Consider the following 16,781-nt stretch of genomic DNA (forward strand, 5'->3'; position numbering starts at 1 on the left):
AGGTCAGGAAGCAACAGTTAGAACTGGACATGGAACAACAGACTGGTTCCAAATAGGAAAAGGAGTATGTCACGGCTGTATATTGTCACCCTGCTTATTGAACTTCTATGCAGAGTATATCATGAGAAATGCTGGGCTGGAAGAAGCACAAGCTAGAATTAAGATTGCCGGGAGAAATATCAATAACCTCAGATATTCAGATGACAGCACCCTTATGACAGAAAGTGAAGAGGAACTCAAAAGCCTCTTGATGAAAGTGAAAGAGGAGAGTGAAAAAGTTGGCTTGAAGCGCAACATTCAGAAAACAAAGATCATGGCATCCGGTCCCATCACTTCATGGCAAATAGATGGGGAAACAGTGGAAACAGTGTCAGACTTTATTTTTGGGGCTCCCAAATCACTGCAGATGGTGACTGCAGCCATGAAATTAAAAGACGCTTACTCCTTGGAGGAAAAGTTATGACCAACCTAGATAGCATATTGAAAAGCAGAGACATTATTTTGCCAACAAAGGTCCATCTAGTCAAGGCTATGGTTTTTCCAGTGGTCATGTATGGATGTGAGAGTTGGACTGTGAAGAAAGCTGAGCGCTGAAGAATTGATGCTTTTGAACTGTGATGTTGAAGAAGACTCTTGAGAGTCCCTTGGACTGCAAGGAGATCCAACCAGTCCATCCTAAAGGAGATCAACCCTGGGATTTCTTTGGAAGGAATGATGCTGAAGCTGAAACTGCAGTACTTTGGCCACCTCATGCGAAGAGTTGACTCATTGGAAAAAGACTCTGATGCTGGGAGGGATTGGAGGCAGGAGGAGAAAGGGATGACAGAGGATGAGATGGCTGGATAACATCACCGACTTGATGGACATGAGTCTAAGTGAACTCCGGGAGTTGGTGATAGACAGGGAGGCCTGGTGTGCGGCGATTCATGGGGTAGCAAAGAGTCGGACACAACTGGACTGACTGCTCCTGAAATTACTTTAATCCTGGACAAGGAACTATTGGTGTCATACTGTTTTGCTAAACTCACTAAGGAGAGTTGGGTATGGGGAATATTCACTTCTTGTTCTCATGCCCTAGTCATTTGTGCCAGGAGCCAGCATGAGGAACTCCGCCCATGGCAAAGGTCATGAGGAAGGAGGCTTCAGCATTCACAAAGGCGGGATCGAGCCTCAGGATCGAACCCCTGTTCCCGAGCATCTACCTCCAAAACCACAGTCTCTCCACTTTACTGTTTTATGCTCTCACCTACACCTCTCACTTTATGGGGGCTCTCCCCATCACCTCTCTCAGAGAAGGAGTTAACCTACAGCTCCAGTTAATAAAAATTCCTGGGCGTGACAAGAGTGTTTCAACTAATGAACTCCTCTGAAGGTTATCTAGCCTGCCTGTACAGGTTCATCCAGCCACATGTGATTGTTTACAGCCTCCCAACCATGAGAGGCACAAGATGTTTTAAGCTTACTACAGGCAGATTCTTTTAGGAAGTTAGAAATTATTAGTATAGTGGGTTGATAGGGAATTATATTGGTGAAGGTTTTTTCACTTATTGGGCCAATGTTTGCTGCTAAATCCCCTGCCCTTATACATGTTAATGAATATATAACTAGCATATAGGAGAAATAAGTATTAACCTTTAAGATTAGTCATGTTAAACCTTAGGCTAAGTAAATTCCTTTCTTAATTGTAACCCCTACACCCTCACCCTATAGGAATGCAACTTTATCTGGTACCTTCAGAGGGTGATGCCTGGTTTAAGAAAAATTACCCCTGGAAAATAAGTTTCTGGTTGACTGACCGTTATCAGAAAAGAAAGGATCATAAAATGTCAGCAGGCCTCATGGCCAGAAGACGATGTAAAACCCCTAAGACCTTTTTGTATACATTTATATGAAGCACCTGATTTTGATAAAGGTCAGGACTGCTGACCCCCGTGTGACTTTAAAATTTCCATTTGTCTCTATGTGTAACAAAAGGTATATAAGCAAACCTGAAAATAAAGAAAACGGATCAGTTTCTGGGAAGACTGATTCCCCCATGTCGTTCTTTCTTGTTCTCCATTTTTCTGGCTGAATTCCCATCTGGAGCATGGGTGCTCTCCAAGCCTGCTAATTTTGCCCTGGCTTTTAAGTTCCACATGAGAGGGAGCCCAAGGCAGGGCACCCTCCAATATTCAAGTGGGCGCTGGTGGCCTATGTAGGTGGTGCAAGCTTCTTGTCTCAAAGCTTTATTGGTATCCCACATAAACCAAGTTATTCAGCCTCTTTTTCTCCACTAATTTTCCTACTACACTATTTCTTTCTAATCTCCCTCTATGTCTTTAAGCAATTAATTCCTAGGATGCTGACTCCATCCCCACTTTGAATTACCCTGGATCCACTGGGGCTGGACCCCGGCACATTTGTATGAGTTTTGTAACAACCAGAGACTGAGAGACAAAACCCCATAGACTCAGCCACAGAGTGGATCAGATAGTCAGACGCTCGGCACCCAGGCCCCCGTTGCTGCTCAGAGTGTGCTCGGCTCCCCCTGCAGCTCCCTTCCCTGTGTCACTCAGAGCACAGTAGTACACAACTGGGTGACTCTTGGACTGAGGCTTTCCTCAGGTGGGAGGATTTTGATTTTCTGTGGTACGTGGCTTCAAACTCTTTGCTGATTCCTTTCTCCTTGTCCTTCGTGGCTTTCAGGAGGAGCTGTGGACCTCCTCTTGAATACTGAACATACCAAAAAAGAGTGGGTGCCCAGTGGCTAAATAAATGCAATTGATGGTCACAGCAGCTTTTTCTGGAAGAGTCACTTGGTTGCTTAACTGGGTCACTGAGTCTCCACCGGTTTGTCCTGGGAGAATAAAAGAGTTCTGTGTGATCTTAGGCGTAAAGCTCTGGGATAAAATTATGATTAAAGGTTTTGTTGACATAACAGAAGAAAAAATCCAAATTTTTAGAGGCATTTTGCTTATCCAGCAGGAAGAGTATTACAGTCACTAAGCCTGAGGAAGAGCTCATCTGTTGAGTATCTCCTGAATAACTTTCTTGACTCTGAAGATGAAGAAATGTTGACGTCACAGTGAAATTTAGTTTCACACAGAAAATGTGTCTGTGTTAGAAATCTGCACCCTCTGGTATTATGGGACAGAAAAGTGATGCATGTATCCTGGTCTCCTCTGCAAATCAGAAAAATGTTATCCTTGACTTTATCCATGAGGCACATGTCAGTCTTCAGGTGGGGCTTGGAAATCTGATCAACTGCTGTCAACACCTCTCACGTCTGTTTTGTTTTTAAGATATTACCTGACATGGAAGTTCTTTAACAAAACATCCCAGGTATTTCTGTAGCTAAGAACATATCAGTTTTCTCAATCACTTTAATATAGTGCTTTATAGTCTTATGCATCCACAGGGGCCAACCTATAATCCACTGACTGTCAGAAAAGGATTTTGTGGCTGATTACAGAGGAAGTAATAAGAAGTCAAGTCAGTATTGAATGAATCTCTATTTCTCAGCATTGTACCCCAATTTATAGAACAGTGACTTACATTTATTTCATGCTCACTAAGTATTTGCTATACCAAACAAAAATAATGAATAAAGGGTCTTTTATTGAGGAATCACTACTACTTGACATTTGTAAGAAATGCTAGCTTTCTAATAAAATATTTTCAAGGGGAAAAATTCACACTATCCTATCAATAGTCAAATAACCTTAAATTTCAAAACCATTAAAATATGAAAACAAAAGAACTATCATAACTGAACTTATCAAATCCTTATAGAATGATCTGACATCAATATCTTATTCTATTTCTCTGATTTCAAGATAAGATGGCTAATCTATCTGAATCAGCCAAGACTAACCCCATACTCTTAACGAAAACCTAGCTTCAGGATTGAGTCTCTTAGCACCCATCTGCCACATTTTGTTGCCAAACTTTAATCAAATAATTTTCCTCCACTGGGTTGGGAACCCTAAAAATGTGGATTTCTGTCAAAAGCCTGGAGCACAAGTTAGGACTCTCTTCTTTCCCAGCTTTTCAAATTATTAAAGACATAGCTAATAGTCATACAACAGCTGATAATAGAATCAATGTGTGACTGATTTAAAATAACAGATTCAGGAATCCCAACTATGACTTCATGAATTATACGTTTCAGGATTTAGACCAAAAATGTGTAATTTTTCCTTGACCCCACTGCACAGCTTATAAGATCTTAGTTCCCTGCCCAGGGATGGAACCATTTCCCTCAGCAGTGAAAGAACAAACTCCTAACCACTGGACCACCAGGGAATTCCCAGAAGTTCATAACTTTTCAAACTCCCAGATGGTTCTGTTGCAGCCAGTTCGATACTGGTTTTAAGATTTCTTTTGTAATCAGTGTCCTAGAGCAAGATGGTCTTCAATGATCAGGGAGAAATAAATTTTTTTTTAAACTGGTCTTTTATTATGAAGTAGCAGCAGCAAAAACAAGCACTTCTTTAGCTTACTTTTTATGAATATTCATTTTTGAAAAAATAAAATAAAAAATACTCCAGGCTATCAGAATGAAGTTCTGGAGAGGAAGACACCTTCTGTAAAACCCTGTAACCATGCATCCCTAGACACACATGCATGGGTGCTCAGTGGCTTCAGTCGTGTCCAACTGTTTACAGTCCCATGGACTGCAGCCTGCCAGGCTCCTCTGTCCATGGTATTCTCCAGGCAATAAAACTGGAGTGGGTTGTAATGCCCTCCTCCAGGGAATCTTCCTGACCCAGCAATTGAACCCACAACTCCTGCATCTCCTGCATTGCAGGGAGATTCTTTACCGCTAAACCACAGGGGAAGCCCCACACTAGACACAAAGATGGAAGCTTAGCTCAGCCTGATTCCTGGAGTTCACTCTCCACAGATTTGTATCAGGCATCTTCATTAGTCCAAAGTTAACATACAAATAGTTTCCCTGATCCAGATTTAAGTAATAAATCAGGCTCAGATTCTCTTTTGGGTTCACAACTCCATTGTCAAAAATGGCCTCAAAACTATGCTAGGAAGGAATTCTGAAAAAAGTTGACACATTAAACAGAAAGCATAAAATAAGTTTGGATGATGCTGGGTTGCAAATAAATGTATAACACATGGACACAGAAAGTTGCTATCCACACCTCTAAAAAAAACCATAGGACAATGAGAACACAGAGGAGAAATATTTGTAACTGGGGTCACATTAGAAGACTCATGCAAAATTGAAGAAAGACATTCGCTAAACTTGGATTTTTGATTGTTTTATAAATATGCAACATTCACAAAACTATACTGCACTTATTTTAAATAAACAAATTATTATGATTTGACATGTGTACACGTTTGTGAAGCTATTATTCCAGTTAAGATAGTGAACAATGCATCACCCAAAAAAAGTTTCCTCACATCTCTTTACAATCTTCCCTCAATTCTCTCCCCACCTTCTACTCCAATTTTCAGGCAGCACTTCTGTCATGAATTAGTTTGCATATTTTATACGATATAAATAGAATCATGTGGACTGTTTTTTCTAGCTTCTTTCTCTCAGCATAATTAAGATTCTTTCATGGTTGTAGCAATGGTTCATTCCTTTGTATTGATGAAAAGTTCCATTACATAGATATAAAACAATTTATTAATCTATTCACCTGTTAACAAACATTTCTGTTAGTTCTTGTTGGAGGCTCTACAAACAAAGTTGCTTTGAGCATCTGTGTGTCACATTTTTAATAGACATGTGCTTTCATTTTTCTCTTGAGTGAATATCTGGGAGTGGAATTCCTGGAGCATATGGTAGGTGTTTATTTGACTTTAATTTTCTTATTTTTTCTAGCGGTTTTTTTGTAGATTCCCTTGGATTTTATACTCAGATAATTATGCTGTCTGTGACTAAAGATAGGTTCGTGTCTTCCTTTTCAAATTGTGTTCTTTTGTTTCTTTCTCTTGCCTTTTTACACTGACTAGAATCCCTAGTAAAACACTAAATACAAACAGTGAGAGCCAAAATTCTCCCCCTAGTGCTGAAATTAGGGAGGAAGCATTTATTCTTTCACCATCAAGTATGATGTTTGATGTAGTTTTTGTAGAGGTGTTTTATTAAGTTGAGGAAATTCCTTAGGTCCTAATTTGCTAGAACTTTTTAAACAGGAATGGATGCTGAATATTCTCAAATACTTTTTCTGCATCTATTGAGGTTACTCTCATTTATTAATCAACTGCTACTTGTCAGCCCCTGTGACTACACTATTGATAACTTACCACAATAAAATGTCAAAAAATATATCACTCTCCCATTTTATATAATAAGACAAAGCTCACAAGCATCTAGAAAGTTCATGGCAGAGCTAATAATTTTGGATAGAAATCTCTCTGGTAACAAAACCTGATTCCCTGTTTTCAGGGGCTTCCCTGGTGGCCCAGTGGTAAAGAAATCACCTGGATCCCCCAGAGGAGGAAATGGCAACCCACTCCAGTATTTTTGCCAGGATAATCCCATGGACAGAGGAGTCCACGGGGTCACAAAGAGCTGGACATGACTGAAGCAACAAAGCACACGCGCACACAATACAGTCTGCTAACTACTTTCTTCTTTATTTCTGCACATTGAACTAATAAAAAGGGACTAAATAATCACAGATTTGACCCTTTCACCAAAAGAGGACAGCAACACATTAGAAAGAATATCCAAGCTGCGGCTCAGGAGCTGATCACCAGGTAATGCCTTGGCCATTCCTTTCAGATCAATTGTTAGGCACCTGAGGAGCAATGCACTATGGCAAAGATGAGAAATTTTTCTGGGTTTAGGTGAACCACCACAGTCCCAAAACTTCACTCACAGCTCCTGATCACTCACTTTCTCTAGTCTTTGAAACTGGCTTGTGATAAAGTAGTCTAGAGGATAGCTGTTCCAATTAACTAGGGTAAATATTTCTCAAAAATTTAAAAACAAATGTGTCATATGATTCAGGAATTCCACTTCTAATTATGTCCAAAAATTGATATTTTGGTATATACCGAAAATACTGAGATATTTAAATATCTATGTTTCTGCAAAATGTGGAAGCAACCCAAATATCAACAAATGAATGGACAGATGAAATGTGCTCTATACTTACCCTCGAATATTAACCTTAAAAAGGTTAGAAATATTCAGCCTTAAAAAGGAAAGAAATTCTAAAACATGCTACAACATAGATGAAACTTGAGTACATCATGATAAATGAAATAAGACACAAAATGACCTGTGTTGCATGATTCCGCTTATACAGGATGTCTAAGGCGGTCAGACTCAGAGAGAGCAGAATAGTAGTGGTCAGGAGCTGGAGGAACAAGGGAATGGGGAGTTACCTTTTAATGAGTACAAATTTTCAGTTTTCCAACATGAAAAGAGTTCTAGAGATGAATAATGTTGCTGTTTAATAATAATGTAAATGTATTTAATATCACTGTATTATATACTTAAAATTATGAATATGGTAAAAAATGTCTGTTAGGATGGTAAGGTTTTTTGAGTTAAACAAATTTAAGACTTTTTAAAGTTAATTTTTACTGGAGTATAGTTGATTTACAATGTCAGTTTCCACTGTACAGCAAAGTGAATCCGTTGCACATATACAGCATATCCACCCTTTTTAGAATTATATTCCCATGTAGGTCATTACAAAGTATTGAGTGGAGTTCCCTGTGCTCTACAGTAGGTTTCTTGTTAGTTTTCTATTATATTATATATATATACTAGTGTGTATATGACAATCCCAACCTCCTAATTTATCCCTCCCCTGCTTTCCCCCTGGTAACCATAAATTTGTTTCCTATATCTGTGACTCTACTTCCGTTTTGGAAATTGGTTCATTTGTACCATTTTTTTAAGATTCCACATATAGGTAATATAAGATATTTGTCTTTGTTTGACTTGACTCAGTATTACAATCTCTAGGTCCATCCATGTTGCTGCCAATGGCATTATTTCATTGTTTTCATGGCTGAGTAATGTTGCATTGTCTATGTGTACCACATCTTCTTTATCCATTATTTCCATAGACATATAGGTTGCTTCCATGTCCCTGGTATTGTAAATAGTGCTGCAGTGAACATTAGGGTACATGTATTTTTTCAAATTATGATTTTCTCCAGATTTATGCCCAGGAGTGGAATTGCTGGGTCATATGGTAGCACTCTTTTTAGTTTTTTAAGGAACTTCCATACTGTTCTCCATACTGGCTATACCAATTTATATTTCCACCAACAGTGTAAGAGGGTTCCCTTTTCTTCTTTTCTCCACACCTTCTCCAGCATTTATTGCTTGTAGATTCTTTGATGATGGACATTCTGATCAGTGTGAGTAAAAGTGAAAGTCACTCAGTCATGTGCAACTCTTTGTGACCCCATGGACTCTACAGTCCATGGAATTCTCCAGTCCAGAATACTGGAGTGGGTAGCCTTTCCCTTCTCCAGGGGATCTTCCCAACCCAGGGATCAAACCCAGGTTTCCCACTTTGCAAGCAGATTTTTAACCAGCTGAGCCACCAGGGAAGCCCAAGATTTTTTACCAACTGAGCTACCAGGGAAGCCCAAAGATCAGTGTGAAGTGATATCTCATTGTAGTTTTGATTTGCATTTGTCTAATAATTAGTGGCATTGAGCATCTTTTCTTTTTTTAAATTGAAATTTATTTATTTTAATTAGAGGTTGATTACCTTACAATATTGTGCTGGTTTTGCCATACATCAACATGAATCTGCCACGTGTGTACACATGTTCCCAATCCTGAACCCCCCTCCCTCCTCCCTCCCCCCTCCCTATACCATCCCTCTGGGTCATCCCAGTGCACCAGCCCCAAGAATCCTGTATCCTGCATCGACACTGGACTGGCGATTCATTTCTTATATGATATTGTACATATTTCAATGCCATTCTCCCAAATCATCCCCCTGCTCCCTCTCCCACAGAGTCCAAAAAATTCTTCCAAACATCTGTGTCTCTTTTGCTGTCTTACATACATTTCATGTGCCTTTTGGTCACCTGTACATGTTCTTTGGAGAAATGTCTATTGGATCATCCCCTCATTTTTAATTTGAGTTGTTTGGTGTATATATATATATATATATATATATGTATATGGAGCTGCATGAGCTATTTGTATATTTTGGAGACTAATCCTTTGTCAATTCGGTTGCAAATATTTTCTCTCATTCTGTGGATTTTCTTTCTGTTTTGTTTATGATTTCCTTTGCTATGCAAAAGCTTTTAAGTTTAGTTAGGTTCCGCTTGTTTATTTTTGTTTTTATTTTCATTACTCTAGGAGGTAGACCAAGAAAATATTCTATTGTGATTTACGTCAAAAAGATTCTATTGTGATTTATGTCAAAGAGTGTTCTGCCTAGGTTATCCTCTAAGAATTTTTATAGCATCCAGTCTTACATTTAGGCTTTTAATCCATTTTGAGTTTATTTTTGTGTATGATGTTAGAGAGTGTTCTGATTTCATTCTTCTACATTTAGCTGTCCAGTTTTTCCAGCCTCACTTATTGTAAAGAATGCAAGACATTTCTCTTAAGATTTCTACTCTACACAATTGTTTTCCAAATACAAATATAAGAGGTAGCTACTATACAAGATCACTTAGCAATCACCCATTACCATTCAACTTTTAAAACACTGAGAAAAATGGGAATCAAGGTAGAAGGAAGAAATTGGAGAGAAGGAATATTTGGGATTGTGTAACAGTGATTGAAAGAGAGGGCCTAGAGGGGTGCAAAATCAGCCACATGATGGCAAAAATGGTTTTGGAGGCGTGTGCAGTGAAAGGCAAGACCAGAGACAGAACATAATTCATACAGTACTTCACAAAATGTCCTTCTAAGAGCCACTCAGTATTGATCTGTTTGTGGATGAGACTGAAGAGAGGCAGGAAAAACTTATATTATGGAAACTGAGCCATTCAGTGATAGAGGTGTTAATAAGCAATGAGTATTAGCACAAAGTAGGCAGCTTAGAATGTAAATAAGGGTGCAATTAACTCAGCCCAAAACTAAAATGAATGAATTTATTAAATGGTGTAAAACAAGATGATATTCAAAAGAAGGAAACTCACACAGATTTCACGACAAAACAACGCCTGTAATATAACATATAGTCAATTAATATTTAATGAATTGCTAGGAAAATTAAATAAACAGTCTTGTTTAGGCTTCAGAGACAAAGCAGAACAAGCCTCTGACCTTGCTTCTAACCTGCTTGGACACTGCCCTGACTGTGAGTTGACTGAGTAACTGCCTACTCTGAGTGCAAGACTTCTAGCACCATGGATAAGATGGGGAAGGAATCTTGAGATTGTTGAGCTCCTAAAGGGATCCCCAGCCTTAGCAACACTCCAAGTTTTACATGACAAAACGAACAGCATTAACATGAAACCAGAGCTGCAATTTCGTCACAGATTGAGGAGGATATCAGTTTGCAACTGCCCTGGGATTGTAAGTGGGAGCCCTGAACTGCAATCTTTGAAGTCTCACCCATGGAGAGGACTCTTTTCATAATTGGGACTCCAGATATGTTGTGACTTCGGACTTCCCAGTGCTGAAAACTCTCAAGTCTGGATGTTGACCTCCATCCAAGTCTGGATGTTGGTCAAAACCCAATTTGGTGATGTATAATCTGCTCTTTCTATTTCTATTTTCTTTTAATGTTAGTGTGTTTAATGCTTATATATTGAAAGTAAGTTAGATAACTCTCCAATAAACATCTATATTATTTATTTGTATATAACAATTGGCTTATTTTGTTAACAAATCCTTTGAACCCGAGACAAAAGTGAAAACTTTTGGTAAACATGAATAAATTGAAATGAAAATCCAACAATTCACACATATTTTTACTGATTTGTAATTCAGACATTTCTGAATTTCCTTAGTCAATTCTTCTAGCTCAATGGTCCCCACAGCAGGTGGAGCAGGGCCCTGGGTTTTGGTGCAGGCCCCTCCTACACACGTCTCACTGTGGGCTCACTCAATGCACAGAAATACACTGCAGAGTCCTCCAGCTGTGGAGCTGAGATGACAAGTGTGATAGATTTGCTTGCTTTCTGGAAATTCAATGAGTAGCGACCTTCTGTGGCATTTTGCTGGTTATAAGAATCCTGACGAATAAGGAGAATCATCCCCCCGCTGCTGGGCTGCTTGTACCAGAGTAAGCTATAACGTGAATCACTGGTGTCATACTTGCAGTCCAGGGTCACAGCTTCCTTCTCCTGCACTAATACTTGTGGTTGGTCTTGAGTTACCTTCTGGGCAATAATGGATCCTAAAGAGAAAAAATAGAATCAGAACCTTAGGAATAAGTGGTACAGAATAAAGAAATCCTATTTTAGAAACTACTACCCCTTCTTGCCTTAGGTCACAGAGGAGGCACAGTTCCACTGGGGCCATCCTTACCCAAAAACAGTGAAGCCACGACCACCTTCAGAAGGCTGGAGAGAAGCATGTTTTAGCTCTTCCACTAGACGGAAGATATCTTCTTCTTCAATGTCAAGGCTTTGCAAGGTGAGGTGAGCCTGACAGGGTGAGGGAAGGATTGCTGGGTGTGTGCTGCTGCCGCCCCACAACAGGAAACAGGAGTTTCCTGGAGCAGCAAGTTGATGTGGCTCATGTCAACTTCTCTATGGACCAGGTGAGAGTCTCACTCACCCCAAACTTCCTTTTGCATTAACCAGCTCTTCAGTTTGGAGAAGGCAATGGCAACCCACTCCAGTGTTCTTGCCTGAAGAATCCCAGGGACAGGGGTGCTTGGTGAGCGAGTCGGACATGACTGAAGCGACTTAGCAGCAGCAGCAGCTCTTCAGTTCAGTTCAGATCAGTTGCTCAGTGGTGTCCAACTCTTTGCAACCCCATAAACCACAGCACGCCAGGCCTCCCTGTCCATCACCAACTCCTGGAGTCCACCCAAACCCATTTTCAGTTGATATCAATTGTATCTGAAAATAAACACAAGTCAAATTTGATATTGAAAGGAAGAGCAATAATTTGACAAACTACTGTGTTCAGCTGTTGCATCTATGATGGAACTTGTTTTGAAATACTGCATGTAATGGATTATGGAAACAACATAAGATGTAATGATCATTTATCCTCATACCTACATATGCTTTCTTTCACTTAAGTTAGAAATAATTGCTTTATGAAAAGAAAAATGTTTGTGCTAATTACTGCAGGTTTCTCAACCTGCATATCAATGTAGCTATCACTATAATTCTTCACCACAACATCTGTTCAGTTACCTAACTTGGGACCTAATAGTAGGAGAAAAGATAATCTCCCTTTGCAGAAGGCTAGAATGGATCTCGCAGACATGGAGTCCTGACACAGTGGTCCCTTTCTCTTCTCTGTTTGTCCTGACAGCCCAGGTCTGTTGAGAGAGGCCAAATAGATGCTAGATTTTGGTCATCGGGTTACCAAGCCTTTGAATTTATATTGTTCCCATTAATTCAGTTGGAACCCTCTTAGTCAGGTCTGAGTCTTTGCGACCCCAGACCTGCCAGGCTCCTCTGTCCATGGCATTCTCCAGGCAAGAATACTGCACTGGGTAGCCATTCCCTTCTCCAGTGGATCTTTCCAACCCCAGGATTGAACCCAGGTCTCCTGCATTGTAGGCAGATTCTTGACCATCTGAGCCACCAGGGAAGCCAAAAGAGCCTCAGAAAGCCTCTATATTCTGTGCACCTAGTTCTAAGGGAATATACCACAAGAGACCTCCATAAGATAGCTGATCATAAGACCACTACTGATTATGATATTTGTGTAAGAATGTGAAAGGAAAGCCATGCCTAAGGATATTACTAAGCAACATGGTGTCAACTACAAACTGGCACTTGCCAAGAGTGTTTGCCAGCCACTGAACAACAGCGAGGGCATCTGTCTTCTGCCTCTACAGACACTGAGCTCTGTGCTGCTGCAGCTGCTGACCTTCAACACCCGCTGAGGGGAGCGCAGGGTGGAGAGTGAGGCACTCTGTGCTCCAGGGAAACTGGGGAAACAGGTCTTTACATGGCTAGATACTTTCAGGAACCGATTTCATGATCCCAATCCTTGCATCTCTTCATATCTAGAAAAGCGCTAAACCCCTTCATGGTGACATCAGCTCCTTGTGACTAGCAGAAAATCTGTTGTAAAGTAAGCACTTGATTGCATTGAATTCTCCCTTCACCAAAATCTTGTATGTTGACTTTCCCCCACTGCCTCTTTGGAGCAGTCTCTCAGAGCTATCTGAGATTCAGTCTCCCCAGCTGCAGTCCTCATTGCCCCAAGTAAAACTTAATTCACAACTCTCACATTGTGCATCTTTTTAGTTGACAATGGCAAACAGCAAAGAGCTGTTACCTACAATGGCCTACCCCTTAAAGTTGAACAGAACTTATCTTCTTATCTCAAAGTAATCGCAGCCTCAGCTGAACTGGTTGAAGTTTTTTCAGATCCTGCCCTGAATCTCCATTAAATCTGATGGTACCACACATAGCACAAACTGTTCTCCAACCTAAAAACCCCAACCTTTTTCTACCATTCAGTTGACTAATACAAAATATTACTCAGGTTATTCAACTTTGTTACCCTTTTCAGTGAAAGGTTCTCCTGATAGTACCTCTGCTATTCAAAACACCTTCATGTCCAGGACAGATATTTTTAACACTCTCCTACCAAATGTGAATTAATGTGTTTTAAAATAATCTTATCTTAAATATTAAAAAGAGACAACACCAGACTGTCTGTGCAATAACTATTCTAAACTCCTTTTTAAACCAATCATTAGCAAAAATGAAATTAACTAAGTAGCTGAACTTGTGGATCTATCTTGGATTCATTAAATTGGGAAAAGTATACATACAGTGGTAGTTATAGGTTTTTAACACAGTTCACATATCATGTATGCCTGTTAAAGTGAAAGTGAAAGTCGCTCATCATGTCTGACTCTTTGTGACCCCATGGACTATACAGCCCATGGCATTCTCCAGGCCACAACAGGCCACAATACTGGAGTGGGTAGCCTTTCCCTTCTCCAGGGCATCTTCTCAACCCAGGGGTTGAACCCAGCTCTCCCACATTGCAGGCAGATTCTTTACCAGCTGAGCCACAAGCAAAGCCCAAGAATACTGGAGTAGGCAGCCTACCCCTTCTCCAGCAGGTCTTCCCAACCCAGGAATTGAACCAGCATCTCCTGCATGACAGGAGTCATCCTTTCTTATTTCTTTAACAAACATCTACTGATAATCAACTATGTGAATGGCAAATGCTCAATTCAACATATAATAGTAAATGAAAAACATTATAAGCCTATTGTAATGATAATTTATTAAAAAGGTAAGCTGAATATTCACAATACTATGTGATTGCAGAATTATCAATATCATATTTATTGGATACCACACATTTCCCTATAATTGGCATGCAATATATAACCAGAAAAATAATAAATGCTGTTTTCAAAACACAATATTTTTTAAAAAACCCATTCATAATAAGGATTCTGAATTGCTCCCAAGAGGTTATTTATAGAAAAGGAGTCTGAGTGGCAAATGTAAAGTCAATCTTACAATTTTGAAACAAAACAATGCTAACTCCCTTCAAGAATTCAGTAAGCAGCAAGTATGCATAAAACGTGTCACACTTTCTGGGTCATCTTGAGCCTAACCTTCTATTCTGTGCTTGTCTAACACATCAGTTTCCACTTGCAGACAAACAGTATGACACATGCTGCTTTGAAGGTTGCACCAAAGGAAGGGGGCTGCCCCAGGCACAAGTGTGAGTGCAGGGGGCGGGCGCCTGGGGAGCATGTGTCCTTGCTGCACAGACGTAGATAGCCGAGTCTCCAGGCTGGATGGTTGCGATGTGCAGGGAGAGATGGTTGGCGGTCTTATTCAGTAAAACAGTCAGTCTCTGGTCTTTTTTTTCACCCATATTTGAATGAATAGCTACAAGGAGCTGGGGACCTTTCCCAAGTTCTTGCTTATACCAAGGGAAGTAGGCTGAAGCTGTGTCTGTATAAGTGCAGGTGATAACAGAGCTGTTTCCCTCCTGGACACTCAGGGTAGAAGGACTCTGCTCCACCTTGTTCCCAAGGCTGACACCTATGGAGAAAGTAGAAGTCAGAGAAAGGACAAGGGTTGTCAGATTAAGTTCCACAATTTACTTTCCCTTTTCTACAATAACTAGAAGAAACCTGAATAAAGTCAGTCTCGGGGTCTAAAGAATATCTACTAATCCACTCTGTTTCCCTTAAACCCTCAACTCACAGTCCAGCTGCAGCCATAAGAACATGATTAAAGCTCCAATGGGTGTCTTCATTGTTTTTCCCATTTAGGATCAGTTGTGGACCTGCAGTCTCCAACCAGGAGACCTGCTTCTGTTACCAAGTGTTCCCTTCTTTTCTCTAGTGGTTTCTTTCATTGTCTACCCAGCCAATAAGAAAAGGGTCTGCTTCTGCCCTAAGCCTCTTCATTCAGAATCCACTCAAATGAACCCTCCACATGTTCTGATCAGCAGAGGTGCACCGCCATCTGGTGGTCACATCTCTAACTACTGAACTCTGGTTAAATATCCTTTTCATGGCTGTGCCTATGAGGGACATGCATAAAAACAGCAAAGGTCAAACAAATTATGTCTCAGATTGATGTAATCTCAATTCAGTTCACTTCAGTCACTAAGTCATGTCCAACTGTTTGTGACCCCATGAACCGCAGTATGCCAGGCCTCCCTCTCCATCACCAACTGCCAGAGTCCACCCAAACCCACGTCCATCGAGTTGGTGATGCCATCCAACTATCTCATCCTCTGTCGTCCCCTTCTCCTCCCCCCCTCAATCTTTTCCAGCATCAGGGTCTTTTCAAATGAGTCAGCTCTTTGCGTCAGGTGGCCAAACTATTGGAGTTTCAGGTTCAACATAAGTCCTTCCAATGAACACCCAGGACTGATCTCCTTTAGGATGGACTGGTTGGATCGCCTTTAGGATGGACTGGTTGGATCTCCTTGCAGTCCAAGTGACTCTCAAGAGTCTTCTCCAAAACATCAATTCTTCAGCACTCATGCACAGTAAGAATGTAGAGATAGAGAATTTGACTGTTTATAAGCTGAAAAGAGGTAGATGCTGTTGCTCTTTATTCAATGATGGGTCTGATATATAGTTTTTAAATTATAAAAACACCATGATTCACTCTCCTAAACAAACAAACCAAATTATATATATATATATATATATATATATATATATATATATACACACATATATATGAAACTATCAAGTTTAGCCAATATACCATTCTCATTTGCCTGTTATGGAGGAAAACTCTCTCTAAAAGGAACTTATAAGCCAAAGATGAGAGTAACAGAGAGAAGATCATTTGATATTTCAACTACCTGTTATCTCAGACTGTCTGCTCTAAGCTGGTTTTTAGTGGCCCCTTGCTTTCTCAGAGAATTGACAGTAGAATCAGTTGAAATGTATCCTAAAATGCAATTACTAAACGGCAGAGATCTAAGTGTTGCAGTTTGCATTAGACAGCTTTTCTCTGCTCAGCAACTAGGGTCTGGAAGAAGGAGATAGGAACAGAATAAGGGGGAGGTGAGAGTATCCAGTTTATCCTCTACTTTCTACTGCTAGCTCATTTGATCTATTTTTAAATTATATAATTTTTTATTCTGTCTTTTGGATGTAGTTCCTGTTTTGTAAAATGAAGTTGAACTAAACCCTGTCTAAGGGCTCATCTGGCTCTAAATTCTTTTATACTATTTAGCAGAACAAATC

At 40.1% G+C, this 16,781-nt stretch overlaps 2 gene segments (V, D, J or C); both read right to left on the reverse strand.

Annotated features, from left to right (window-relative positions):
- Positions 1-10,974: 10,974 nt before the first annotated feature.
- On the reverse strand, positions 10,975-11,546 carry LOC132660112 (T cell receptor alpha variable 14/delta variable 4-like). The segment is given in 2 exon segments: positions 10,975-11,294; positions 11,426-11,546. Coding segments are annotated over 2 exon segments (369 nt in total).
- A 2,768-nt stretch (positions 11,547-14,314) lies between these two features.
- On the reverse strand, positions 14,315-15,415 carry LOC114115819 (T cell receptor alpha variable 13-1-like). The segment is given in 2 exon segments: positions 14,315-15,108; positions 15,274-15,415. Coding segments are annotated over 2 exon segments (474 nt in total).
- Positions 15,416-16,781: the final 1,366 nt, after the last annotated feature.

The sequence above is a fragment of the Ovis aries genome, chromosome 7 (assembly GCF_016772045.2).
Source record: "Ovis aries strain OAR_USU_Benz2616 breed Rambouillet chromosome 7, ARS-UI_Ramb_v3.0, whole genome shotgun sequence".
Taxonomy (NCBI): domain Eukaryota; kingdom Metazoa; phylum Chordata; class Mammalia; order Artiodactyla; family Bovidae; genus Ovis; species Ovis aries.